The sequence below is a fragment of the Neolamprologus multifasciatus genome, chromosome 4 (assembly GCF_963576455.1).
Source record: "Neolamprologus multifasciatus chromosome 4, fNeoMul1.2, whole genome shotgun sequence".
NCBI classification, from domain to species: Eukaryota; Metazoa; Chordata; class Actinopteri; order Cichliformes; family Cichlidae; genus Neolamprologus; species Neolamprologus multifasciatus.
The window spans coordinates 22592352-22619118 of record NC_140442.1 but is presented as its reverse complement, the minus strand read 5'-3'; the positions used below and the strand labels follow the sequence as shown (position 1 = coordinate 22619118).

General features: G+C 42.1%; 4 protein-coding genes across 6 annotated transcripts; 3 read left to right on the top strand and 1 right to left on the bottom strand.

The window, feature by feature from the left end:
• Positions 1-319: 319 nt before the first annotated feature.
• mpst (mercaptopyruvate sulfurtransferase) lies at positions 320-4284 on the bottom strand. The gene is made up of 2 exons (XM_085156789.1): positions 3464-4284; positions 320-1940 (listed from the first exon to the last, which is right to left on the bottom strand). The coding sequence occupies exons 1-2, from the start codon at positions 4065-4067 to the stop codon at positions 1642-1644; spliced, it is 903 nt and encodes a 300-aa protein (XP_085012915.1). The 5' UTR covers positions 4068-4284; the 3' UTR covers positions 320-1641.
• Positions 4285-7886: 3602 nt separating this feature from the next.
• On the top strand, positions 7887-20722 carry LOC146520436 (uncharacterized). Of its 2 annotated transcripts, XM_085156782.1 has the most exons (4): positions 7887-8461; positions 14330-14792; positions 14917-15318; positions 15576-20722. In XM_085156782.1, exons 2-4 carry the CDS (start codon positions 14349-14351, stop codon positions 19473-19475), a joined length of 4746 nt encoding a protein of 1581 aa, XP_085012908.1. In that variant the 5' UTR covers positions 7887-8461; positions 14330-14348; the 3' UTR covers positions 19476-20722. The 2 variants fall into 2 exon arrangements, with proteins under 2 accessions (XP_085012908.1, XP_085012907.1); XM_085156781.1 differs by lacking the exon at positions 7887-8461 and having other exon boundaries at positions 12823-14792.
• Positions 20723-21421: 699 nt separating this feature from the next.
• LOC146520435 (mitochondrial ribosome and complex I assembly factor AltMIEF1-like) lies at positions 21422-22590 on the top strand. The gene is made up of 3 exons (XM_085156792.1): positions 21422-21545; positions 22010-22324; positions 22485-22590. Exon 2 carries the CDS (start codon positions 22049-22051, stop codon positions 22259-22261), a length of 213 nt encoding a protein of 70 aa, XP_085012918.1. The 5' UTR covers positions 21422-21545; positions 22010-22048; the 3' UTR covers positions 22262-22324; positions 22485-22590.
• Positions 22492-26324, top strand: mief1 (mitochondrial elongation factor 1). Of its 2 annotated transcripts, XM_085156784.1 has the most exons (5): positions 22492-22638; positions 22720-22900; positions 22994-23029; positions 23296-23567; positions 23655-26324. In XM_085156784.1, exons 1-5 carry the CDS (start codon positions 22492-22494, stop codon positions 24492-24494), a joined length of 1476 nt encoding a protein of 491 aa, XP_085012910.1. In that variant the 3' UTR covers positions 24495-26324. The 2 variants fall into 2 exon arrangements, with proteins under 2 accessions (XP_085012910.1, XP_085012911.1); XM_085156785.1 differs by lacking the exon at positions 22994-23029.
• The last annotated feature ends 443 nt before the right edge of the window (positions 26325-26767 follow it).

Below are 26767 nucleotides of genomic sequence, written 5' to 3'. Positions count from 1 at the left end.
TTTTTTTAATGAAGCTTTCAAAACAGCAGTCCTCATGATTGATTTACTGATTCTTTCTCAAACTGTAAATGCGTATTAGTGCACTTACACTTCCTGATGACCTATATGGTGTGCACAGAACAGCTGCACGTAGCTCATCCTGGCGTGAGCGTTAATCCATAAACTTTATTTTGGAAATCGGGCATCTTTCCAGACACCTCATATAAAACTGCAGGAACCGGCTCAAACTGGTTTCCATTTCCTCTGTGTCAGCAATCCATTTTTTTTTCCAAAAACGTTGTGCATGTTTTAGAAAAACATGAAAAAGTGTATTAAGTATTTTTAATTAGATTTTTATTATTATTATTTCTTGGGTGCACAATAACAATGAATTACAATGACTTACGTTTTCAAAACTTGCAACTTTTACACAGTCCCATGAAGTGAAAGCAAAACATAAAGACATTTTAACCTACCCCCCCCCCCCAAACCCCCCCCCCCCAAAAAAAACAAAAAAAACAAAAAACATGATCTGAAACAACATGTTTCCTACAACCCTGCGAGGTCACCTGAGGGAACTATATCTGATCAACAGTGAATTTTGCCCTGTGTGGCCTTCTAACAAAGCCAAATATTTACTTTACTGGTTACCCAGTTACTGGTTTCCTCCACCTCGTGAGCTAGACTTACTTTTAAAAGAAAAAGAAGATACCTGTGGTGGTACCCCATCAAAACGGAAGCACATAACATATTCAGGTTATTGTAATGGAATTCTAATGCATCACTTTTGGTTAAAGAAAGAACCAAAACAATACATATGAAGTAAAACTTTACAATGTTACATTTGCTTAAAACATTAATTATTAAATTATTTGAAAGGTTTCTTACAGCTGAGGAACCTTACAACCTGTAGTGTGTATAATATACTCAGGAAAAAAAAAGGAGGTTAAGGCGTAGGTTTAAAGTTCAGGCACAATCTGCTGTCCCCGTGTTGGTGCTGTTCCTACAGCATAATAATGCATGTTGCTCGAGGACCATCAGTGCAAGTGACCAGTTACAGCTCTGCGACTTTGAGAAATAAGATGGGGGGAAAAAAAACACAATATTTTTTATTGAACTCTAACCTTTAAAACTGTGTAAAACAAATATGGGTGTGTCATGGGGGAGATGCAGTGGTTAGAATTGGTGCCACATAACAAGAAGGTCCTGGGTTTGGACCGACCTCCTGGGGGGAGTTTGGGTGTTATCCACCTGTTTTTGTTGGTTGTCTCCAGCTTTCTTTCGCAGTCCAACAGTCCTAGGCTAACTGGCAATTCTAAATGTGCCGGTGCAAACATGACTGGCCGTCTGTGCTGCTTAGCCTTAGACCTATCGAGGGTGTTCCCTCCGCTTCTTGTCTTGACACCTAGGCTCTTGTTAACCCAAAGCAATTTGTCTCCCCTAACTAAACAGTTCAAGCCAACCAACTTGCCAGATTGCTCTTTGGCTTTCAAAAGTCATGTGAGGTGACAAAGTCTGAAAGCAATCACCTCACACATCTATGCAACTGGTCATTTGCAATCACAGTCCTAGAGCAACACTGTGATGCTGTGGGAGAAACACCAACACGGTCAGGTCAGATACACCTGTAGCTTAGCTCCCTCTAAAGAAGTGACTTTCCCCTCACGCCTTCTTTCCCTCCCCCTCTGAGATGATAAGCTCTGGCGATGCCTTTTGAAACCACTCGCACCAGGAACCATCATAAAGGCAAACCCCGGGATGCCCGAGCAGGTGGGCGGCCAGAATGACTTGACACGCTGTGACGCCTGAGCCGCAAGAAGCCCAGAACGGTCGCGTCATGTCCACCCCTGCATCCTTGAAAATCTCAGCCAGGCTCTCGGTATCCTTCACCTTTCCAGAGGGATCCAGTAAAGTTGTATATGGTATGTTGATCGCTCCGGGGTAATGTCCAGGCAGTATGTCTGTGACCGGGAGAGAGAAGAGTGAGAAATTTAGGGGACGTATCAACATGTGACAGGTTTTTATCTTAAATTTCTTCCATAGCTTTTAGCAGCATCTTCTGGACATCATCAGTGGACGTTTGCTTCAGTGAGAACCACCAAGATAGAAGCTGAGCACACAGTATCTGCTGGTTATCTGCACGTGGCTCAAGAGCTGTAATTAGCAGCTGAAATAAAATTTGGGTGATGGCTTTCTACACGGCTCAGTTTCTATCAGCAGCTTTTTTGTGTCCCAGCATCCCTGAGCTGAGGCAGCCACATCAACCCAATCAGCCATCCAGCCATTTTATTCTACTTTTTCCAATGAGTGGGCTTTAGCCTATTCCAGCTGTCACAGTGCAAAAGGCAGGGTGTGAGGTAACGGTGCTAACCACTGCTCCACTGGGCTTATGGCCACACCGCCCCAAGCACATGGATCTCATCTGTTTTTCAGACAAAGCTGAGCAGGGTCGGGCTTGGGAATATCACATGTTGTAAGCTCAGCAGTGTCAGTGAAGGCTAAATTTGTGCCTATCACACAGTGTATCCAGGTTATTATAGTTTTGTGGGCGAGATTCAAGAAGTTAAGAAAAATATTAAAGGACAAATGGGCACTTTAGTCACAGTCGTGGAAACATTCCGGGTGCCGATTAAGATCCATCTGCTCATTGCCCCAGTAACACTTTACAGTTCCCAGCATCCCAATGTGTACCCAGGCAATAGGGGATATAGAATCTCTCCAGCTGATTTTGGGTCTGGGGTGTCCAAACCAGGTGGAGCAGTGTTTCTGGAAAACTTCCAAATGGAAAACTACAGGATCCCAACCAGCTGCCTGAAACACCCCAACTGGCTTGTTTTGGCACATGCTTACTTTGTGCAGGTGTAATAAAAAAAAACCTACAGAGACTCTTCAATAATATTTGTTTTTTAGTTATCAATTATCATTAGATTTTTTTTCTTTTCATTTCACATTCTGTACCTACTTCAGATTTTACTTTAGTTTAAGTTCACTATAGTAACCTTACTGAAGAGTTATGTTCAGTGACAAAAAGCAGGAGCAGAGGGCAAGGCCACCACAGGACACGGCCACAGGGCACAGCCTTTGATAACAGCCAAAAGTTTCCAAGATAACAGCCAGTGTATACAGAGTACCTTAAAAACAAAGTACAAGTACCTCTAAAACTCAATGCTGTTTCAAAGGCAAAGAGTGCTGAAGCTAATTTCTTTTCCTGCACTTTGTGTAAAAGTAGCTATTATATAAAAAGTGCTGATAGTAGTATTTTTTGAAAGCATGTTCACTTTGGAGTATTGCACACAGCACTGTGTACACGATAAATGACAGCAGCAACATGTAAAGCAGTCTCATCTTTCTTGTTTTGATGCAAAACCCTACATGTTGTATCTTATGCTCAAATCTGTTTTTAACCCTTGGAGAACTAACACGACTGACAGATAAACAAACTGTTGGCCACTTCTTAAGTTTAAACGCTTAAAGTCTGACTCACCCTCTCGGGGCTCTGGCTCAGTACCCCTGAACCTGCCAGGAGACCTGGCGTCCACAACCTGGACCTGTTTGGTTCTGATGTTTTCCAGCACGTCCTCGTAGCTTTTAACCCACGACGGGTTCAGAGTGGCCTTAAACTCTCTGCTCTCCGGCTTCAAGTACTCGGGCGTCACTGGATAGCCGTCAACCAGCCAGTTCTTGAAGCCACCATCCAGCAGCGACACCAAACTGTGCCCGAACAACCGGAACATCCACCACACTCGGGGCGCGCAGTACGCCCCGGTGTCGCTGGTGTCGTACACGACAACGTGCGTGTCATTCCCGATGCCCAGATCACCCACATATTGCGAAAAGTAGCTGGCAGTTGGCAACATATGATCAAACGCAGAGTTCTTGTCGGAACATTCGTCCAAATCGAAAAAGGACGAGCCCGGGATGTGCTTCTGCGCAAACTCCTCTCTGGTGTTCCGTTTGGTTTTCGGCAGGTACCAAGAAGCGTCGAGAACGCGAAGCTTGGGACCGATCAGGTTATTTCTGACAGCATTTGCCAGCCACTGACCTGACACCAGAGCACGGGTCTGAGCCGCCATGACGAGCCTCTGCATGAAATACAAACCCGGAGCGCTAGAGGGAAGTCACTGTGCACTTTTGTTTTTGAGGAGCGAACAAGTTCGCCACGTAAAGATCCTTTTGAGAATAAAGTCGCAATTTCGAATCACAGTCCAGATGAAGACGGTTAATTAAGACTAACCGCCCGTTCAGCTGCTCATTAACGGAAATATCTAATCATCCAATCACATGGCAGCAACTCAGTGCACACAGGCATGTAATGTAGACACGCTCAAACTAAGCCAAATGGGGATGAACGTTTAATTCAAGTGACTCTGAACATTAATGACACACTGGTTGGTCTTAGTATTTCACAAACTGCTAATCTGCCCACCTGAGTACAGTTGCTGACCATGTCCATTTTTGACCATAGTGTACCCACCTTGTGGCGACAGCAAGTAAACGCACCACATCACAAACCCGAAATCATCTCAAACTGGTTTTTTGAACATAACAATGCATTGATTGTACTCCAAAGTCATCACATCCTGTGGTATGTGGTGGAACGGGAAGGTCACATCATGGAAGTGCAGCAACGTTGTGACACTATCATGCCAATAAGGACAAAAAATCTGGACTTAAATCAAAGAATTCAAAGAATCAGAAGTGTCGTAACTTTTAAATTAGAGTGTTGGAACACTAGAATAGCTTCAGTGTGTTTTCCAAGAGCTATTTCCTATTTTGGTGTCGATGATGGTGATGCGGTGCTGCGTAACACGATGGTCCTCCCATAGAAGGTCTGCTGGGCTGAGATCTACTGACTGAAAAGCCTAATTTTCATATTCATTAAACCACTTCCTGACATCTCGTGCTGTACCTGTTGAAGACATTGCTTCCACCAGGATAGAAATGATTCATCATGTAAGACAAAGACGACCACTCAGGACACCTTTGCATTGATTTGCAGTCACCCCTTGCTGTTAGGTAAGAGTGTTAATCATTTTAGATCACTGGCCATATACAGCTCAGTTTCATCTCAGGTAGACTGGACCAGTAAATCATTTACTTATATTTAAATTTACTATATTTAAAAAAGCAGTAAGATTTTAAAAGGTTAAGCTGGATGTACTAGTAAAAGACACACCCCTTACCTCACTTGCCTAAAAATTACCAGACGCTAGAAGATGTAATTAATTTCTTTTAAAAGTATTTTTCTTATTTAACAAGTAGTTCATTGAGAGAACAGAAGATGGAGAGCCTGAGATGTCTTAAGGAACATCTTTAAGTGCACTTTAAAAAATATATAAGCCACTTTTTCTACCGGTACAGCGGAAAGGTGGAACCTCTAAATTCACATGTAGAGTTTCTGCACTGAAACAACAGTATTTATATAACTTATTTAGATACAGACATACTTTTCATTGCATCACTTCTTATAAATACTGGCATATTAGTACTTTTTAGCAATGCAATTGATTCAATGATTCGACTGCATTTTTCAAACTTTGCACAGCACTGTCATCAGTGAGATTTCCCCCCTTTGGTGGGACAGTTTCTTCTGTTCTCTACATGTTTATTCACTTTAAATCTTTCTCTTTTGAGTTATGAATAAATGTCTTTATCAAGCACAAAACGTCTTATGTATCTAATATTCATGTGAAAACTGCCCAATAAGTACTTTCTTGCTTTCTGAGTTTAAAACCGAGGTCACAATGACCTAAAGAACCTCAGAGTCAGATTTGTAATCAGATTTTATTTTTATCATTCATAAATCACAAATAAAGATGATAAACATTTCTAAATAAAGTTGTGTCACTGCTTTTTTATCCTCAAAGTTTGCTTTTAGTCTCTGAGAACCTCTCAGACGAGGAAATACACGATGGCGCTGGCATCATGTGAGCAGCCAGCATCATGTGACAGGCCGTCACACTGGAGCCACAAAGCGGCTCACTCAGGTCCACCTGTGACCTCAAAGAGCTGCTTTAGCTCCTGCGTGGAAAGCATCATGCGGTCACTATCAAGGCAATTGGAAAATAAAATGCATGCATTTGGAGTCTGGGATGCGACCTGGTTGGACGCCTGTAGGATAAAACACTAGTTTACATTTCTGCACACATCTGTAGCGCTGTTTAGTCAGTAATCCACACACTTTACATTTCCTGCAAACTCTTTTTCATAATCAGCATCACATGAAACAGTTTATGGTAGCTCCCCTTCCAGAATGTCTCACAGTCTTGTTGAGTGTTGATATATTGTAGGTGGTATTGCTACAAAAGTGACACTGCATCTGTTTTCTTTTTACATTCAACAGTAAGAGCTCTGAGTTTTAATGATAAAGAAAATTTCCATCACTCATGTTCTGAACAGTCTCCAGAGTTTGGTGACTTTGTTGGGACTCTCTCTTTTTCTCATAGGGTTGATGCTAGTGCAGCATTAGTGTCTTTATTCAATAACTTAATAATACTTTAATAATCTCAGACACTGCAGGTAACTTTCTGTATTATTCTACAGTTTTTATGCTACAGTGTTTGTTTTTAGCCATTTGTTACGTACAGGTCGTCCACAGGTTCAGTCCTGTCTGCTGTGCTGTATCTATTTAATTAAAAACCGGTCTAATTAAATACATACTAAAGCATGGCGAAGGTATGTATTTAAATGCACATTTCATTGAACCTTACTGCAATGAAATAATCCATAATTGTGCATGGAAATGATGTCTTTGTGAGATTAAGCCAATACAGACAGTAGTATGTTTCTGTTACTATCCTTTTTTTTTTTTTAGTAACATCTATGCTGGTTTCTTAACAGTGAAAGAAATCCAACAGTCTCTCTGAATCATTTCTATCCAGAAGATGGAACTCTTCTTATGCAAACACATTTTGCGCAAAGACAAAAGTCATCAGACAAAACGTGTGATGATAAAACGTCTGGTGACAAAATGTCATCATTTTGTCATACTGTAGGTCCACCTGGTGACAAAATTGTGACATCTTGTCTGGTGAGAAAATGTCACTTTTTTTCAAAAGCAGATTTTCTCTTATAATTTTCATTTGAAAGGAGAAAATCAGAGCTCCTAAAACTCCTAAAGGGATAAAGATTGAAGTGTTAGGAGTTGGTGGGGTTTCTCTGGTGTGGTGTCACGGGGTCTGCTTCTGTTTTCAGCTCAGGTAGGCGGGGTGGTGTGTCACGGGATGCTGACACACCGGCGGTGCATCAGACGTCATTTGATGGAGCGTTACTTAGGAGCAGCGCGACTGACGTCTGGTGTCGGAGTATTGCCACCTCCTCGAGTGGTAACGTGTTTAATTCTCCGCGGTGTGCATTACGGCCAACCTATGTCTTGGATTTTGTTTGCTTACCTGTTGTCCTGTATCCTCAGCCGGATCCATCACCCGCTTACCTGTCAGCTGTTTGTGAAGCCGCATTTCCGGGATCACTACGGAGATCATTTACAGCGTTTCTCCCACATCCCGAGAATCCCCGCCCGAGCCCGTACAGCCAGTGTGACAAATCCACCCTGCGTGCGCGGGTAACCCCTTTCCCTCTGAATACGTGTCAGCCTCCTCCCCTGGTTTCCCTCCGTTTGTCCCTCTGTATAATTTCATCCCGTGTAAATAACTTTGACACCACAAATAAAGAGCACTCCCTGCATTTTCTGCGCTTCTGTGTGTTCTGCCATAGAGTCCGTTCACTCAGCATAACATGAAGGGGATGATGATGCACAAAGCAAGCAAAAACACACGATCTGTAAATGTTTAGTTGCATTAAAAATGTTATCACATTATTTTCACATGCAATATAACAAAGTGGTCATATAACTTTTCCTGTAAGCTTGACTATATGTGATCATTTTTTAATCTGTACTTATTTCCCAAACTCTACTTGTCACAAAATATTCATGATCTACAAAAAACTGCATATATATTACATCCGTGTGTACAGAAAAGTGCACACACACACACACACACACACACACACACACACACACACACACACACACACACACACACACATGACGTAAAGCAGAAGTTGATCCTGGTATAAAAAAGGGGCACACCATTAATGCAGATCTACTGTTGTCTGCTATACTAACACAAACTGCTGAATCTCTCACTTCCTAAGACGCTACCTGATAAAACTCCAGGAATTACTTTCCTGAGTGTATTTGGCAGTTTTTGCTGCATTGAGAGGGTCCAAATTGTGTAAGAGAGGATTAAAAAAAAAAAAACACTAGAGAAGAACCACTGAGGGCAGAGAGCACGAGGACGACTGAGTGAGAGGCATTGAGAGGTGGAGAAAGGGACAGGCAAGAGACTAAATTGCTTAATTGGAGTCACAGCCTGTGTGTTATAGACAAAGCCTTGTCTCTCCAGTCCAACCAAGTTTTATTTCCACTTTGTGGTCTTCCACCCTACCAGCTGGCCAGATCTCGAGACATCTTCATAGTGAGGTAAGTTTATTTTATTCTAAATAAAACAGGTGAATAAAGGTAAAGGGTTCATGTTCTGGTGTTTATGGAGCAGTTTTCTACTGTTACTGCACTCAAAGCCCTTCAAATATGATGAGGAGATAATGATTTGATTTGTATTGATGCAGTTACATGTACAGCATACAGCATACTAACGTCTAAGGTGAATTGAAGATATTTCTGAAGTACTGACCCTGGCACAGTGTCTGTGAAAAGATTTTACCTTATTACCTTTATGTTTAGCTTATTTAAATTGCACAGTAATGCCTGTACATAGCATGTCAGCAAATTCTTTAGCTGGAACAAAGTGATCACATGAGGAAGTTGCTCAAGTTTAGACAACACCCACATGTATTGTTTTAACCCACTACAAGATCGTTAATCAACTTGTCCATCTTTGTCTTGCAAGGCTGCATCCTGTGCAGCCTCGTATGCAAGCACCAGATAAGAAGTTGTTTTTTCCTAACTTGTACTCCACCCATGAGTGTTACGTGAGTAAGCAGTATATAATAAAGTCTGACCAGATGCCTGGCGCGCTTTGCCTGCACGTTTCTGTAGTCAACGGAACGTGTCAGGAAATCGTCCATGTACATGAATTAACTCTGGGCCCGTGATTCTTTGCTTTCCTAAAAATACGTGTAATAAGGTTAACCCACTGTAAGAACTCATAGGACTAATCCGCTGAAAGGATTGTAAAGTAAAACACGTTAAAGGTCTCACCCGCCGTAAGGGTTTAGGAGTGATCCGCCGTAAGGATCTGCGCGACTGTGTATAAATGTTTCTGTGTGTCGGAAGTAAGTGATTTTTTGCAGCACAGTAAGATGCTTAACTACTTCCATTGTTACTGTCTTTTTATTTACTGTAAGGAGCTCAAGTACTGGTGACAAAGGGGAAAGGTTGGGTTTCATCCCATAAAACTGGCACCGCTTCATGAGTAGTATGAAGTAGAAGGGCGTGTCAGCAACCACCCCCGCGTCTCGTGCCAGAGACGGCTCTGCAGTTGTGTGATAATGGGTAATCAGCCCACCAAACTCACTGCTGACGAGCAGTGACTAGAGAAAAATGTCCAGGCGCCGGACAAATTAGTGTTTATACATGGAGATCAAAGTAGTTTAAAGTAGTTTAAAAAGGGTTGGAAACAGACCCAACTGAATAATGAAAAATAAACGAACGGCAAAATTAAATTACAACTTATCTTTAATGTATTCATACTAATAATAGCAAGGATAATAACCTGTAAACTGGTGTTAATGATGAAATAATATTAATATGAAGAGGCACCTCAGTCAGTCATGATGCGAGGTAGATAATTGTTGAAAGTAATCTGCATTAAGCTTAGGGTTGCTCAAATTCAGTACAATGACATATGAAGTAAAATAGGTAAATATTTTAACTAATTAAGTGCATAGAGGCACTTGACCTGCTTGAAAACCTGTCATCCTGGATGAGACTTTGCTGAGATATAGAGCAAACCTATAATAACAACTAATATGCTGAACCCTGTATGAAACAGCTGAAAACTACATGACGGAGAAGCTGAATTGAATATGAAAGTGCAAGTCTTTGCCACTGTGGGGCAAAGCACGCAACCACTGTGTGAGGTTGCGTTTTGGTCTTTTCTGAGCCGATGAGCAAGCTACACATTATCAGATCAGAAGCTGGCTGAGAACTCTTCAAAGAGAGGGAAATAGAACTATGATAACTGTGATAACTGGACCCACCACCCTTTCCACAGAGGGGTTTTTTCTGCAGTAGAAGAGTCATAAGTATTCCTATCACAGGACAGAAAGTTCTCCACGCCCTTTTCCCATGGATAGGGACTGGAAAACATGCTCTCGGAAGTGAGACACTGGACTATAGATTCGGCTTGTTCCTCAATGCATCCTGCAAGGCCAACGAGGGACATAACCAAGAAATGGACGCTCTCCGAATTGCTGTAATGCAATATCGTGTAGCACTGGACATGATCCTGGCTGAGAAAGGAGGATTGTGTGTCTTATTCAACACCATGTGCTGCACCTACATACCAGATAATGTACATTCTTTAAACATGGCTTCAGATTCTAAAGAGACTGTTGATCGGCGTTGGAGTTTTCCTGGTTTTATTTTACTTTATTATATTTTATTTTATTTTGCTTTTCTTTACTTGTGTTATACCTTGTTTAAAGGCTGTAATTTCACAGATGATGAGTTTATCACTCACAACATACGCAGATGTACCACAAACCGATGAAGATCATGAAGACTTCTTTTCCTATTTGTTAAATGAAGATGAAGTGCAACTAATTATGTAGTAACTGAAAATGTGAAAGACAAGTAGTTACTTACTGATGACTATGATGTAGACTCTGATACAAGTGCCTAAGTTGCCCATAAAAACCAGCAAATGCATTCTATGATGAACTAACTGAAAATACATGTTGTAAGAAGTTATGTCCTGATAAATGATATGTGTTTTGCCGTACAATTCAAATTGCTAAAAACAGGCGGGAATGTGAAAAGATTTTACCTTATTACCTTTATGTTTAGCTTATTTAAATTGCACAGTAATGCCTGTACATAGCATGTCAGCAAATTCTTTAGCTGGAACAAAGTGATCACATGAGGAAGTTGCTCAAGTTTAGACAACACCCACATGTATTGTTTTAACCCACTACAAGATCGTTAATCAACTTGTCCATCTTTGTCTTGCAAGGCTGCATCCTGTGCAGCCTCGTATGCAAGCACCAGATAAGAAGTTGTTTTTTCCTAACTTGTACTCCACCCATGAGTGTTACGTGAGTAAGCAGTATATAATAAAGTCTGACCAGATGCCTGGCGCGCTTTGCCTACACGTTTCTGTAGTCAACGGAACGTGTCAGGAAATCGTCCATGTACATGAATTAACTCTGGGCCCGTGATTCTTTGCTTTCCTGAGGTTTTTCTCCTTACAGTGTCTGTGATCTTAATGCACAGACTTCAATACTAAGAAATGTTATAAAATCAATTTTTTGTGGATCATTTTCTTCAGATAAGCTTTTGACAACTATTTCTGTGGCATGAGTTTTGTACGTTTTTGGAAATAAATAGTGCTGCAGAGGCTTTAAAAATATCTTTTTAACACAATTACAATAACCTTTGTTATATTTTGGTTTCCTCTGCAGAAATATTAACAAAATAACACCCACCAGCTCACCAATGAGATGTTTAAGGCCATGGTTAGGTTCAAGTCTAGCCTATACGGGGACTTTTTGCCCATTTGGCATATCCAAATGAAAATCTTATAAGAGATGAACTATAAGGCCAAAATGTCTGTAAGTGAGTTGATCTGAAAAGCAACATTTTCTAGTTTCTTAAACTAAACTAAACTGTGGTTTAACTGAAATCTAGGCCCTGCCTCTAAGAGCTTTGCTGGTGACCCAGTATGTGATGAGGTTAAAATAATAGATTTTTTAAATTCTTAATTCGTTTATATTTTTTCAAAAATTATGTTACTGTTGCTTTATTGCCCATCAGTTGGCTATTTCTACTCTATGATGTAACACACAGTAGTAGTTCTGGTAGCTGAGCTTTTGGAATCACAAGACCTGCTTCCCTGCAGAACCCAAATCCATCAGATAGAACACAAGATTTGGATAAAGGACAGACAGCCAGCATTGTGTGGGTGATTCAAACTGATGGGACCAATCAGGAGAAATCTAATTTTCCAAAAAGTCATTTGGCGAGGGACTTGTTTCCTTGACGACCAGCAACAAAAAAACCCTGGCCAACTTAAGTTAGGGAAAGGGAGTAACTGCTTTCACGTGTGAGCAGATGAGCTTAGTTATGAGCCATAACAAGGGTGTGTATAGCTGTAGAGTGCTGGGGGCATTGTCTAATACAGAAGTAAAATCTGGATGCATTCCATTCATGTTCACCTCATTGAAGCACAAAGAAACCCGTGTTTCACTCAGCAGGCTCGTAAACATAAATCAGATAATTCACTTACAGGCTCCGGTAATGTGAGAATGGTTGGACATCATGTGAGGAAACCGTAAAGGGAAAATGTTCTGTTATACAGTAGCTATATAGACAAATACACTGCGGTGTGCCCGTTTGTGTGGTTTGTGTTACATGTGAGATCTGAGGTGTAGTTTGCCAATAAAAACTGTGGAACAAAACAGCTGTTAAAGTGAATTGTTAAATGTTGTCATTTTTATGCTTACCATCTCTACATTGTTTTAACTCTGTGAGATGGTAAGCATAAAAATGACAACATTTAACAATTCACTTTAACAACAGCAGTAATATAGTAATATATTGGAATATTATAATATATAGAGTAATATTTTGGAATATTCATCATTCTATGTTGATAAGCTAACATTTTCTAATCAGTACAAACACAAAAGGCACAGCTTAGGGTACAAGCTCTATACAAAAGATGCAATGTCACATATTTGTTTGTCAAGCTCTGATTAGAGTTCCTAATTTTACCATTATGGATGTTAGAAAGCTTTGATAGAAGTTACATCCATAGCAGGGCCCTCGAATGGTAAGAGTTATGTCAGGGGTGGTCACGTGGTTCATGTAGATTGTTCCCTGGAGTGCTTAGCAGAAAATAGGAACATGTGAATATAGAGAGACAGAACTGGTAACTGGTAATTAATAATTATAAATACATTGATCTACAAAAGCTTTAATACCACATGTGTATGTAGTTAAATGTTGTGTTAGAAAACCTTACCTGATTACATATTTAAGGTGGTATTACCCCACGTCTTCAGTCTCAGCTGACTGCAAGGCCAGGACCCAAGGAACTGACCTCCCAGTCCATTGTTCCCTCAGTGGTGCTGGTTTCAGTCATTATGCAAATGTACAGTTTATAAGATTGGGGAAACCTGCAGTCAGCTGAGACTGAAGAAGTCACTTGGATGAGTGACGAAACGCTTCGCCCACAAAACGCTACGTCCAGATGAACAGAATCAACTTTTGGGGATTTACTTACCTGGATGATTGAGCATGCATCAATATGTTATCCAACTGCCTCTCTGAGACCAATTATAAGATATTCAATGTTTTTTAGAGAAAAGCAGAAATGACCTCTCTTTCTGTCTTGCTCCTGTGACCACATTTTTAACATTTTGGTGGATCTGAATCTCCTCTTTCTGTCTCTGATTGATGGATACTTTTACATCTTGTCCTTCTCTCTTAGACTGACAGTTGAATATGATTATAGAGCCCTCCTTGAAATGAATCTACACACATTTTCACCCTCTTTAAACCAGTTCATCCATCTGCATGTCATTATCCTGAACTGTCTGAGATTTTGCATTTGAGGTTACAGTATGGGAACAAAAACATACTTTTAGGACAGTTATCCCAGGTCAGGTCATACTCCAGCTTAAACAAATCATCACAGCTTCAAGTATTTAAGCTGCTGTTCCCAGTTTTAAATTGTCTTAATCTGCCAATTTGTTAAACACACATACTGAAGGTCTGCTGTGTGTTGCTGGAGAAGTCCAGCAGTAGCAACAATTCCCCTACAGGTTCTCCAGAAAGTGCATAGTTTAGTTACTTTTACAAATATCTAGTTATAAACCAAACCTCTAGATCCTTACAAAATGTGATTTAAAAACTGCTTTTGACTCTTGACTGTCATATTACTTAGACATACTCTATTACAAAGTAACTGTGCTGCAAGAATAGTGTTCTACAGCTTTTACGTCAGCCCATTTGTTTAAAATAAACCCATCAGTCTTCTGACTTGATAAATGTGCACAAGTATTGGTATCTGGTTCTTTTTGTCTTGGTTCTTTGCATGCTTGGAAAATCTCACAAAGTACCTGGAACGGTCATGGACCTTCTCTCTTTTTCTTTCTTTTTGTCAAGCCTCCTCTGTATTAACAGGATGACCCTTCTCGACTACCCCATTCCAGATCTGGATGTTACCTTGCAAGAAGTGAGCCGTGTTCTGCAGCTTACTTTAGGTCCCGATCTTTACCCAGAGTTCAAAAGTACGTTGCAACAACAAAGAGAGCTCCTTGAAGAAGCCCAGCAGAAATTAGCAACCAGTGCTGCAGGCCAAGAGAACTGGGTGACAAAGCAGTTCAAAAGAGGTCTGTTGTCTTGTGCTGACCCTCTCCCCATCTCCACAGCACTCCCTGTAATTCTTCTTCCATCTAAAGCAAAGAAATGTAACCAGCTTAGTAGAGCAGCTGCTCTGCTCTGGGCAGCAGCAAAGCTTTACAGTGAGCCCGTCTTATTGGAAGGCAATATTCCAATGGAGCACACCCAGCAGGCTGAAGTATTCGCTGCCACCCGTATTCCTGGGAGGGTTCAAGATGAAATTAAGGTGAGATTAATAGCAGTACAACTATCTTGATGAATCCTAAAAGACTTTATTCTTTATCTATTGATGTAATAACCTACTGAATGTATATCAAATATTTTCTAATCTGTAGTCTTTGTAATTGCAGATCTTCCCTGACAGCCTCCATGCTGTCATTACCTGTGTTGGCGGAGTGTTCCCTGTTGACATACTGTGGCGACCGAGCACTGGTGGGCCAGTTTCTGCGCGGTCATTTATTGACATCTATAACCAGCTTGCTCAGGTGATGGCTCAACCCAGGGCAGGGAAACAAAATGATCCTTCATCCATTTGCAACCTCACAGCTCTGGAGCGTAAGACCTGGGCTGTGAGAAGGGAAAAGATCCTTGAGGAAGGAGGAACAGCACTGACATCACTAAGGCTGATGGAGAGTGCTATACTTACGCTCTGTCTGGAAGACTATGATGCACCCTCTGAACTGGCTGATATCCTCAATGCAGTGAGGCTGGGAGGAGGAGGACACAATCCATCTCTGAGATACTATGACAAGGTAATGGAGGGAAACTAAAACAAGCTTAGTTCAGCTGTATCAGCTCTTTACCGCGAAACTTTATTATAGTTTTAACAACTGTTAAAAGATTTAAAGCCTCAGAGTAGTAATTAAGAGTTATAATTAAATAATTTGTTTATTGCTTGTTGATTTGTAGAGGACATCCATCCATCCATTTTATACTACTTATCCAATTCAGGGTCAAGGAGGGCAAAGAAACCCAAAATAATCCCTTTCTTTTCTGTGTTTTTTGACAGGTGTTAAACCTGGTTGTGTTCAAAAACTGCACAGCTGGAATGGTGTTTGAGCACAGTGCTGTGGATGGGATGGTGGCTGGGCTTGTGACTGAACATGTGTATGATCTGTCGGAGACTGTTGACTTAAACCCACTGCATACTGGCACTGAAAACATGACTGGATCTGTTGCAGTAAACAATATTAATTCTGTTTGTCCCCATCCTCTGACATTCCCTTTACAGGGTGTAAATACCCCCCAACAGAGCCTCGATTTAAAAACAAACCACCCAGTTCTCACCTTTGACATCTCCTCCTATCCTGATGTCTTCTCTACTCTCAGAGGGCACAGAGGTCTATATGATGCCTGGATCAACTTCTCTTTGCAGCTCTCCATGAGGCAGACCTTTGGGGAAGCTGCTTCAAATCACATACTTGTCACACCTTCCCATATGCGCCACTACAAACATGGTCGTTGTGATCCTACATACTCAATCACCACGCATTCTCGTCAGTTAGTAGGTGCCCTGGCATCCTGCATTGGTCCAGATAACGCCATCCAATACACTACTGACCTACTGCAGTTGTTCCATGTTGCATTTCTGGAGCATAAGAAGCTAATAAAAAACACCAAATGTGGTCAAGGTGTTGGCCCCCACCTAGCTGCTCTGCGCCGAGCTTTGCCATCTGAAAATCCCTTGAAAAGGTTCCTGGACCCCTTTGGGTGTCCGTCTGTGTATCTGACAGGTACAGATCTCATGGAAGGAGTAGAGTGCGGAGTAGGAAATGTCTATGCTCAAGATCAGTTGGCTGTAACCTACCTTGGGAAGAGGGACAAGGTTCGCATTGTGCTTAATGGGAAAGGTAGCTTTGCTCTTGCACTAGACAAGCTCCAACAAAACCTCAAGATGAACCTGAAGTTATTGATGCTTCTAGCTGTTAGATATGCCATTGCAAGCGAAATGGGAGCCCTTGAGTGTCTACTTCAGCAGGGTCAAAAAGAGAAACTTAATGGAGAGAAAATTCATTATCCAGAGAGCACAGACAAAAGCACTGCTGGTAGTACCCTTGGCATGAGTCCAGACTACACTCTAGTGATTCATGGGGGTGCTGGAGAAGAGATAATGCTGAACTCCCAAGTAATAGGGGTCATTGAGTTTGCTCTACAAACAGCCTTAACTCTCGGATCCCAAGTGCTTCAACAAAGTGGCAGTAGTCTGGATGCAGTTCAGAGGTCAGTGGAAGCTCTGGAAGACTGCTTTCTGTTCAATGCAGGTAAAGGTTCTGTATTTAACAAAAATGGCAAAAATGAAATGGAAGCAACCATTGTGGATGGCAGTACAAAGAAGTCAGGATCTGTTGCCTGTGTGCAAAGTCTAAAGAACCCAATAAAAGCAGCCAGGTGTGTAATGGATAAAAGCTCACATGCACTGATCGTGGGAGACGGAGTTGAAGAGTTTTTTGAAGAGCTTGAGGAAAAGCAGAAGCCCGTTGGCCCTGAGTATTTCTACACTGATGTACGTCACAGAGAGTTAACTGCAAAACTCAGTAGTGGAAAAAACTCCAAAAACAATCATCCACAGACAGTTGGTGCTGTGGCCTTGGATCGCTGGAATAGATTGGCTGCTGCAACCTCTACAGGCGGGTTGGTAGGAAAGCTGAAAGGGCGAGTTGGGGACACAGCAGTAGTAGGAGCAGGTATATATGCTGATGACAAGTTAGCCATTACCTGCTCTGGAGATGGGGATGTTTTTTTGAGGAACACAGTTGCTCAGAAAATAGCAAGTCTATATCATCATAAAGGCCACAGCCTTAGGGAAGCGTGCAGAGAAGTGATAGCTGAAGATCTGAAGGAGATCTGTGCTGGAATCATTGCTGTGGATGCTAAAGGTGATGCCGTCATTGAGACAAATGCTGGTGTGATCTTTGTGGCCTCAATAATTTGTGGCATTTCACGAGTAGAGGTCCTCAGACCCCTGAGAGATCCCCCCAATGTTATCTGGGAAACAGATGAGCTTGTTGCTTATCTAAATCCCAAACCCTGGATCCCTGGAGCAACGATTCTGACTAGAAAAACTCTTAGTGGGGCAAGCAGCATCTTCCACTTAGCTACAGCTGATTTTGTTGCTATGCTACAAGGAGCAAGAGTTGTCTCAAACTTGCTATGTGAGCGACTGGGAGTGCAGCGTTGTGCCTTGGTATTCAATCCAAGTCCTGGTGAGCCAGCACAAATCAGACTCCTCCCTCTTCATGGCTTAGAGCCAAAATGGCAGCCCCATCTTGCTAGCGAAGAAGAGTTCCACGCTTATAATCCTGGCTATTGCACCTCAAAAAGTGGTCCACGCTGGGATAATGAAACACTGGCTCGGGTTCAAGATAAGGTTAGAAGTGCACTGCCAACACCAAATGCACCTTTTTGCTATGATTTTTTGGGGGACCTATCCAATGACAACCTGTTCAGTCGCATTGTTCGTGGGGAGCAGCAACAGTGGAGAGTGTGGGAAGACAGTGAGTTTGTTGCCTTTCTGACACCTTATCCAAACAGTCCTGGTCTAACTGTTGTGGTGCCACGCAAACCTCTGTCCAGTGACATCTTCAAACTGAAGGAACCTGACTACACAGCACTGATCTTGGCCACTTACAAAGTTGCTCGACTGCTGGAAGAGGGGATGAAAGCTCCAAGTGTTGCACTGATCTTTGAGGGATTTGAGATCGACTATGCTCATGCCAAGTTGATCCCTCTGTTACCTTCACCAGATGGCACTAAACCTGCTGAGCTGCAAACAGAATACTTCCAAAGCTACCCTGGATATGTTTCATCACTGAATGGTCCGCCCGCTGACTCTGAAACCCTCAAAACCATCCACTTGAAAATTACTCAGTGCAAGCCTGCTCGTTCCTGGACAGATCCTGACTCTCACTCCATGGCAGCCATCAAGAGCCAGTGGTATCGAAACCTTTTCAAGATCCAAAACACTCTTTTCCACAGCACAGTGGAATACTTCAACAGTTCCTGCCAGTACTCATATGCTCTGACACCTCTCACCACTGACACCATCTCCTCACCAATGGGCCTGGGTTCTGACTCAGAGCCAGTTTCTGTCAATCTCCTGGGCCAGGGTGTGTACCTTGCTGACTCAATGCAATTTGTACTGGAATACTTCCTTCGCTTCCAGGAAAACCTGCCAGGGACCTACTACATATCTCCCAGCTTCAGAGGGGAAGATCCTGATGCCACACACTTGAACCAGTTCTATCATGTGGAGTGTGAACTGCAGGGTGACATGGACAATGCAATGTCCATAGCAGAGGGATACTTGGTTCATCTCACCAAGTCCATGTTGAAGAAACACTCAGATATAATCCTGAACACTGCTGGGACCCTTGCACATGTCACAGCTCTGCTCAGTAAGCTGGAGGGAAAATCCAGACTTTCAAGAGTCTCTCTAGACCAGGCCATCCCCATGATGCCCTCTGCTGACTGTTTAGAGTGGGTCCAAGATGGTCAGCCGAATTTTGGCAGAAAGTTAACACGTAAAGGAGAGCGGGTTTTAATCGAGAAATATGGTGGAGCTGTTTGGCTGACCGAGATGGACCATCTGGCAGTTCCATTCTACCAAGCATATGTGGAGGGCACTGGGCAACGCAAAGCCAAAGCTGCCGACCTTTTGCTGGGGCTGGGTGAGACTGTAGGTCTTGGTGAACGCCATTCAACTCCTGAGATCGTACAAGAGGCTCTGAGGCATCATGGAGTGTCAGAGCAATCTTATAAATGGTACATTAACATGCGCCAAGTGAAACCACTCCTCACCAGTGGATGGGGTATGGGGACCGAGCGCTACTTGTGTTGGTTGCTCCAGCACGATGATGTCAGGGATATACATATCATCCCCAGGATGAAAGGGGTTAAGTACATGCCTTGATTATGAGTTTTCCACATTTTTCAAGCCATTGAAATTGACTTGAAAAATGGCTATAATGCATGTGGAATTGTACCATGAAAATGTTTCAGTAATCCCTAGATTACTAGAATTTTCCTCATATGTCTTGGACAGAAGAAATCTCTTAGAGCTCCCTTAGTGCAACCTGGTCATTGACACTCTGCAAATTTTTACAACTCCAGCAGAAGCTGTAAAAGAAAAAAAATATGTATTTAAACGTAGAGTGGTAAGATCACAGCATTAATGTGTGTGGAAATGCATGAACCGTTAATCGATTTTGAATTATGTATACATGTTCTTGTAATGAGACTGATTCTCACTATTGACAAAATTCTTATTTACTGGGTTTAAATTGTAGTAAATACATTTTAATTGAGTGATAATTTTGACAACTTTACATAAACGTTGTATACTATTTTAAGTGTCACTTCTTTATATTTTTCATGATGTCATTTTTTTTTTGTTGTTGTTTCTATCACATTACCTTTTTATGTAAATGTTTTTGCTGGGGTCAAATGGATTGTGACTCACTGATGTTTGCACTCAGTATTATCGATATTCAAAAGAACTATTGGATCCAAAATAAATATCAGTGACAGATTTGTATGATTACTGATGTATCCAATTGACCCTTTTCATAAGAGCTCTACATTCTTGAGACTAAGAGATATATGTTTTCATGCCATTGGAGTTTATCAGAATAAAAATCAGAATACGTTAATAATCCTGTTTAAGATAGTTTAATGATATATATCAGCTGTTTAAAATGATAACAGTGTCAACTGCCTCAGTGTCATTTGGCAAAGTTGGTTGGTCACCGATACTGCAAATAGTCTCACATTGCTCAGAGCTATTTGGTTTATTGTTGATTTAATAAATGTTTGTTGATGCAACTAAAAAGATCATGACTTTGATGTTCTTATAAAGTCTTACATACACATACATATTATATTATACATATATACTGTTCTCCACAATAGAGAAAAATTACAGAAAGTTCTTTCTTGATTGCATTAAAATTGAGTGTATCAGTTTTCATCTTTTAATATTAATTAAATGTTTATTTGTTTGTCAATTTTAATCCATCCTTCCAATAAAATGTATTAGAATTATAAGTGACACTTGGACAAAAAATTATGCTACATGCATTCACAATTTTAACATGAAACAGCAACCAGTCCTCCAGACAGAATTCCAGAATCAGCAGTTTAGTATGAAAGAAAGAAAAGTATGAAAGATAAAGTATATCTTTGGCTTAGATTTTTGAAAAACAGCCACAGCTGATGTTTGTCCATGTTTGTCTCTCTGGTGGGTAATTCCAGAGTTTTAGTGCAATGATAGCAAATGCATGAGCTCCATTTGAAATAAACTTTAAATGTGGGATGCATATCCACCACGTTTGCAGGTGCGAGACCATTTAAGGCTTGAAACACAAACAGTGCCAATTTATACCTGATTCTGTAACGTACAAAAAGCCTTCCAACACCGGAGTGATGTGAGCTCTCTTTTTTTGTCCCAGTCAGTAATGTGGCTGCAGCATTTTGGATAAGAAATGATTGACTAGCTCCGGTGTACAGTGCATTGCAGTACCCGTGTTTAGATACAACAGACCTATATATAACCCTTTTCCAAATCAAGTTTAAGAAAAAGTTCTTTGTCTGGAGATTGCTGTTACCACAGCAAAATAGTGAAACCATCACCTTTTTGAACTTTAAGACCTCAGTACTACACAGGTATCAGCCATAACCTTATTTCAATATAGATTCATAGTATTAAATTAGTTATTATTATTAAATAAATAAATTAAAAATAAATAAATAAATGTTGTGTCTTTGTAATAAAATAAAACAATTTCTTAAAAATATAATTTGACGGACAATGTCATTAATTCAAAATAAAAGCGTAAAAAAACCACTAAAATCTGACCCGGATATAGTGTATGAATAGCAGACTATTTGTTTCCGGTTTCCACTATCGACTCTGACCCCCGGCTAGAGCAGAGGTGTGCTTCCCCCAGAAGACAAACTATCTTTGGTCCTTTTTTCCTGAAAAGTAGGTGGCTTAGATTTGTTTTGTTGTGTCTTTGTGTGGCTGGTTTATCCTCGCTCGCACAAACGTTTCAATGACCATATTTTGTCCATAAAGCTGGCTGAAAGTAAGGTCAGCGCTTACTTCGGCAGCTAGTTAGCGTGTTGTGCTACAAAGAGATGTGACTTGATCCAGCCATTTTCTAAAGACTAGTGAGCCTCGGTATGTAACACGGCAACGCTTTCTTTTCGCTGATGAAACGATCCCATAACCTGTGCTAGAAAACAGACTGCGAGCTTTAGTGTTTACTTGGTTAGGTTTACACAGAGGCTAACGTGGCAGTCTGAGCTAACACTGCAGCTGTGTTTTTACAGCGTGTGGCATGTTTGGTTTTACACTTTAAAGGTTGGATTTTTACACGGATGAAGCCATTTCTAACTGTCACTTCAGTCCTCTAATCATCTACCCTGTGCTCACCCTTTGCACAGGAGCAAGGGTATCCCCCTCCTCTCCATGTGTGATCCCTGATGGGCAGCTGGTCTCGCAGTGCCGTGCTGGAGCTCTACAGGGCGCTGCTCCGGGCAGGCCGACACCTTCAGTACACAGACCGGAATTACTATCGCCGCGCCGTGGCTCGCGAGTTTCGCCGCTGCCAGGCACTGACGGTCCCGGAAGATAAGGAGGAGGCCCTGAAAAGGGGCCGGTTCTTTCTCAGCAGCCGACTGGGTGGGCTTATGTAGGAGGAAGGGGATCAGGGGCCATCAGGTGGTGGGTTAAAGGTTGTCCAAAGGTCCATCTTCCAGGTGGGTTTACACGTAAAACGTCAGGAGTAAACAGACATTCTTTGTAATGGTTTAGTTTGTAGGAAGTGATGTAAACAAGATCACATGGTGATGAGCTATCCACTGATTTCTCGGCTCTTGCCACCCTAGACATCCTGACTCCACTTCTTTTTTTCCCCAGTGCCAGGATGGCGGGGGTGAACGGAGACCGAAAAGGAAAGAAGGATGATAATGGGATTGGAACAGCTATTGACTTCATGCTTTCAAATGCCAAACTTGTGCTGGGGGTGGGAGGGGCAGCCATGCTTGGCATTGCAACACTAGCCGTCAAAAGAGTGAGTACTATCATGAAAAGTGTGTTGGGTGGGGGGGGTGGATGGACTAACTAATACCAATACAATGAATTTTATGTGCAGATGTATGATCGTGCCATAAGTGCTCCCACCAGCCCCACAAAGATGGAGCAGACAGGAAAGAGAAGCTGGGAGGAGCCTGCCTGGATGGGGTCGTCCCCGAGGGTTTTAAACCATGACATGAAGTCCACAGTTAGCAGGTCGCTGCAGTCTCTGCCCACTTCTTCACATGCTTTTGAACCAGGTGAGGGGAAGCAAATTGTCCTTTAATATATAACTTATATATGAGGTAGACTATCATCTTTTTTTAAAATGTTTTTGTTTAATCTGCTGACAGACAGCCTGTTTGGAGGATTCTTGCTCTTCCTTTACAGTGGGTGCTGGCTCGTTTAAGTTTAGATACCCAGCTGTTTTATACTAATCTTTAATTGTAATGTTATAGAAACTGTAGAAGCCCCTTCAGTTAGTCTTCGTAGATTTAGTTCTGTCATATTCAAATATTTAGGGAACATAACGGTGCCACTCCCATCCTATTACACTTTTACCCATCGCTTCCTCCTGAAAGCGCAGATGAGGAAAGCTCACAAAATCCTGCTGCACTTATTAAAACAATGCATCTGTAACTTGTTTTCTTCCCAGACTGTCTGCGAAGGGCTGTGGGTCGAGCTGCTGTGGGAAGAAGCGATGCCACCCGGTCAGATATGATGCGGGCCCGGATGCGTCTGTCTTTGCAAGAACACCTGTGGGAATTCTACCAAAATAATGTCAACATCCCTGCTGAGGAGCAGGCCATGGCCAGGAGGGCGGCGCTGGACATCTGCGCTGAGCTCAGAGTGTTTCTTCATGCCAAACTGCCTGACATGCCGCTCAGAGAGATGTACCTCAGTGGCAGTCTGTACGATGACCTTCAGGTAAGAGCGCTTATTTTTGGGGATTGTTTTTTTCATAATGACACATTCATTTAATTGGAAACCATTCTCCCCTGTTCTGCCTCCAAGGTTGTAACAGCCGACCACGCCCAGCTCATGGTGCCTCTTGTCTTGGAGAAGAATCTGTGGTCGTCCATCCCCGGAGAGGACACGATCATGAATGTCCCAGGTTTCTGGCTTGTCCGTAGGGAGAATTTGGAATATTTCCCTCGGAGTAGCAGCTATTGGGACCGATGCATGGTCGGAGGTTATCTCTCCCCGAAATCAGTGCTTGAAGTGTTTGAGAAGCTTGTTGCAGGTTCTATTAACTGGCCAGCTATAGGGAGTGTCCTCGACTATATCATCCGTCCCGTGGTTCCCGCTGAAATGCTGACTCTGGAGGTACAGTACGAGACGGACAGGAAGCTGTATGTGGACTTCTTGCCTTTGCTCGTGATGGAGGATGGAACCTCACTGATTGCCAAACCGCACCGGTTTGCTGCAGAGCGCCACGAAAACCTGTGGCGGCAGAGCTTCCGTGTGGCAGAGACCGCACGGCTCAGGGCACTAGATCAGGAGGATGGCGGCTGCCGCTGCACCTGCCTCAAAGTGGCGAAGGCTGTGTGCAAGCTCAACCCTGCCCTTCACAAGCTCAACTCCAGCCAGCTCACTAATACCATCCTGTTGCTCAGTGAAAAAGAAGGTGACTGGACTCAGGAAGCGCTGGCCGACCGCTTCCTTCAGCTGCTACGAGCGCTAGTGGGGCACTTGGAGGCTGGGAAGCTGCCGTGTGCCCTTAGCCCTAAAGTGAACTTGTTTTGTGAGCTGACTGATCAAGAAGTGGACGAGCTAGGGTATACCCTCTACTGTGCGCTGTCTGATCCCGGGGGGCTGCTGAGAACTGCTGCAGCACAGCCACCACACCTCTGAATGGTAACGCTGAGCTGTGACGAGGTTGAGGGAATAAAAACATGTGCATGGAATAATCCTCTCTTGTGCAACACATGGTCTCTTGATTAGTCATGGCCTCCTCTACATGCAGAGGCCCGTACACACAGTAGCAGTTACTCAAATGTTGGGGATATGTTAACATTAAAGACGTATCGTTGTGATCCAAATATTATTTTAATCTCAGAGAACAGAGGTGGTTTTTTGGTGCTGATGGCTCTCACTGAGGCCATTGTATTAATGAAGTTAAGAATGGATACACCATTATGGTCGAGTGTCGAGTTCCTGCAGAAGACTTGAAATGTGTTACACTTGAAGTCCAGTGTTTTAGGAATACAGACGTGTCTGATGCAGGTCAGGGTTACATGAACCGATCGCTAACTCAGTTTTTGGGATTTGATTCAAAGAACAGAGTGTAATGCTGCGTGTGTGTATGCCAACTCAAAAGTTAATAAATCGTTAATCATCCTGAATGACATCTGCGAGGAATCTTCATTAATACAGTGGCTGCTTTTTTATTGTATGCTTTACGTTACCTCGGGTATGTGAAAACAGTCATTAAGTGTGTGTTTGGAACGTCTGCTGCTTGCATGTGTTAATATGGAACAGGTTTAAATACACAGTTGTATGTCCATGTCTTGCTCCACACTGTTCAACCAAGGTAACTGATTTAAAGTTTACTATAAATAGAAAGAGGACATTTCTGGGTAGTTGCTGGTTGATGAAATTCCCCAAAAGGAGAAGTAAAAAAGAGGATTCATGTGATGATTGAATACAAAGTTGCTCTTTGTTTGCTTTTGCTCATGTCCAGACTCATGTTTGCTGCTTTAATCCACAGGTCTGATATGCTTTAATCCTAATTTTGTTCATTTTCTCTCATTACTATAAAAATGTGTAGTGTCCTGCTGTGAATTTGGAACAACGTTAGGCATTCAGGACGACTGAAAGCGCTGTATCTCTTGGCCTTTGCTTTAATTTCCTGCTATTGCTCTAAACTATATCCAGTATGTGTTGCATTCACTTGCTCCATCTGGGCCTCCGTGTCTTTAGTAGCAAGATGGTTCTTTTGTGTTGCCAGTTTTTCCGCCGTTGTCCCCGTGCAATTTGAGAGTTAAAGAACAACAAACATGGTTCTAACCCGCAGGGGGTTTTGTTTGTCCTTTTGGTGTATTAGTCTCAGTATTAACTGAAGCCTCAGATCACAGTCAGAGTAGAGCCTGTTGTCTTTGTGTGCTTGCATATAAACCCTGATTAACTTGTCGGTGCCAGTCTGTTGTGTAAGTTGCCAGACACGGATTAGAGCAGCACAAGTCCACATCAAGCAGGTCAAGAGGACGACTACTGTTTATCAGTACTGCCGCTGTGACACATAACAGAAATGTGTGCCTGTCAGATCGTCCTATATTTGACTAGATTACAGGTGCTAATGTTTTGGCTCATGATCTGATGCACAGGGATCTACCCATAGATCTTCAGTTATGTAACAGCAACTGTAATAGCCAGGGTTTCTAAAGTGAAATTATTCTATCAGTTCATGGTCAGGTGACCGGTAGAGTAACTATTATAGCTGCCTCACTGGCAAGTAGTGTCTCTCAAAAACAGTATTCAAAATATGTCATCCAAATAATCACATGACCGCTGTCTGCCGTCACTTTTAGCCTTAGAGTGAAGAAAATGCAGTGATATGGAGTAAATGTCCCCTCAGTCCCCATCCCACTATTTGTATTGTGTACATAATGGAGGGGTCGTTTATAGTTCCGTTATGCGTCAAGTTAATGACCACTTACATGGTGATGATGATGATAACAGTAACGGGGGAAAAAATAAATATTTTTGTATTTATTGTACATTTGTAACCAAAAAGAGCTTCATATTTATTTGCACTGATGCAGGTTCAACATGTAATGTACTCCTTGTTGTGCTTCATTAAGTGCTTTGATCTGGATGTGTGGACAAAAAAAATGACTACAGTAGATCTTCTTTCTCTGCAAATGAAGTGTCTTCGTTTGCTGACCTAGTTTATGCTATAAACAACTAGGGGAGTCACTGTGCCACATTTGTAATGTCGTAAACAAAACCCAAAGTAGATCACTACCTCTACCTTGTGGAGTGCATATTAGCCATAAACCATGTTGCATGCTATGTACTTTTCCCAGCTGTTTTTTTTTTTTTTTCCCAAGCTCAACATTGAACAGTGCAGCACTTTGTATACTACATTAAAAATGAAAATGACATTCTGCGCCTTGTTGTTTTTG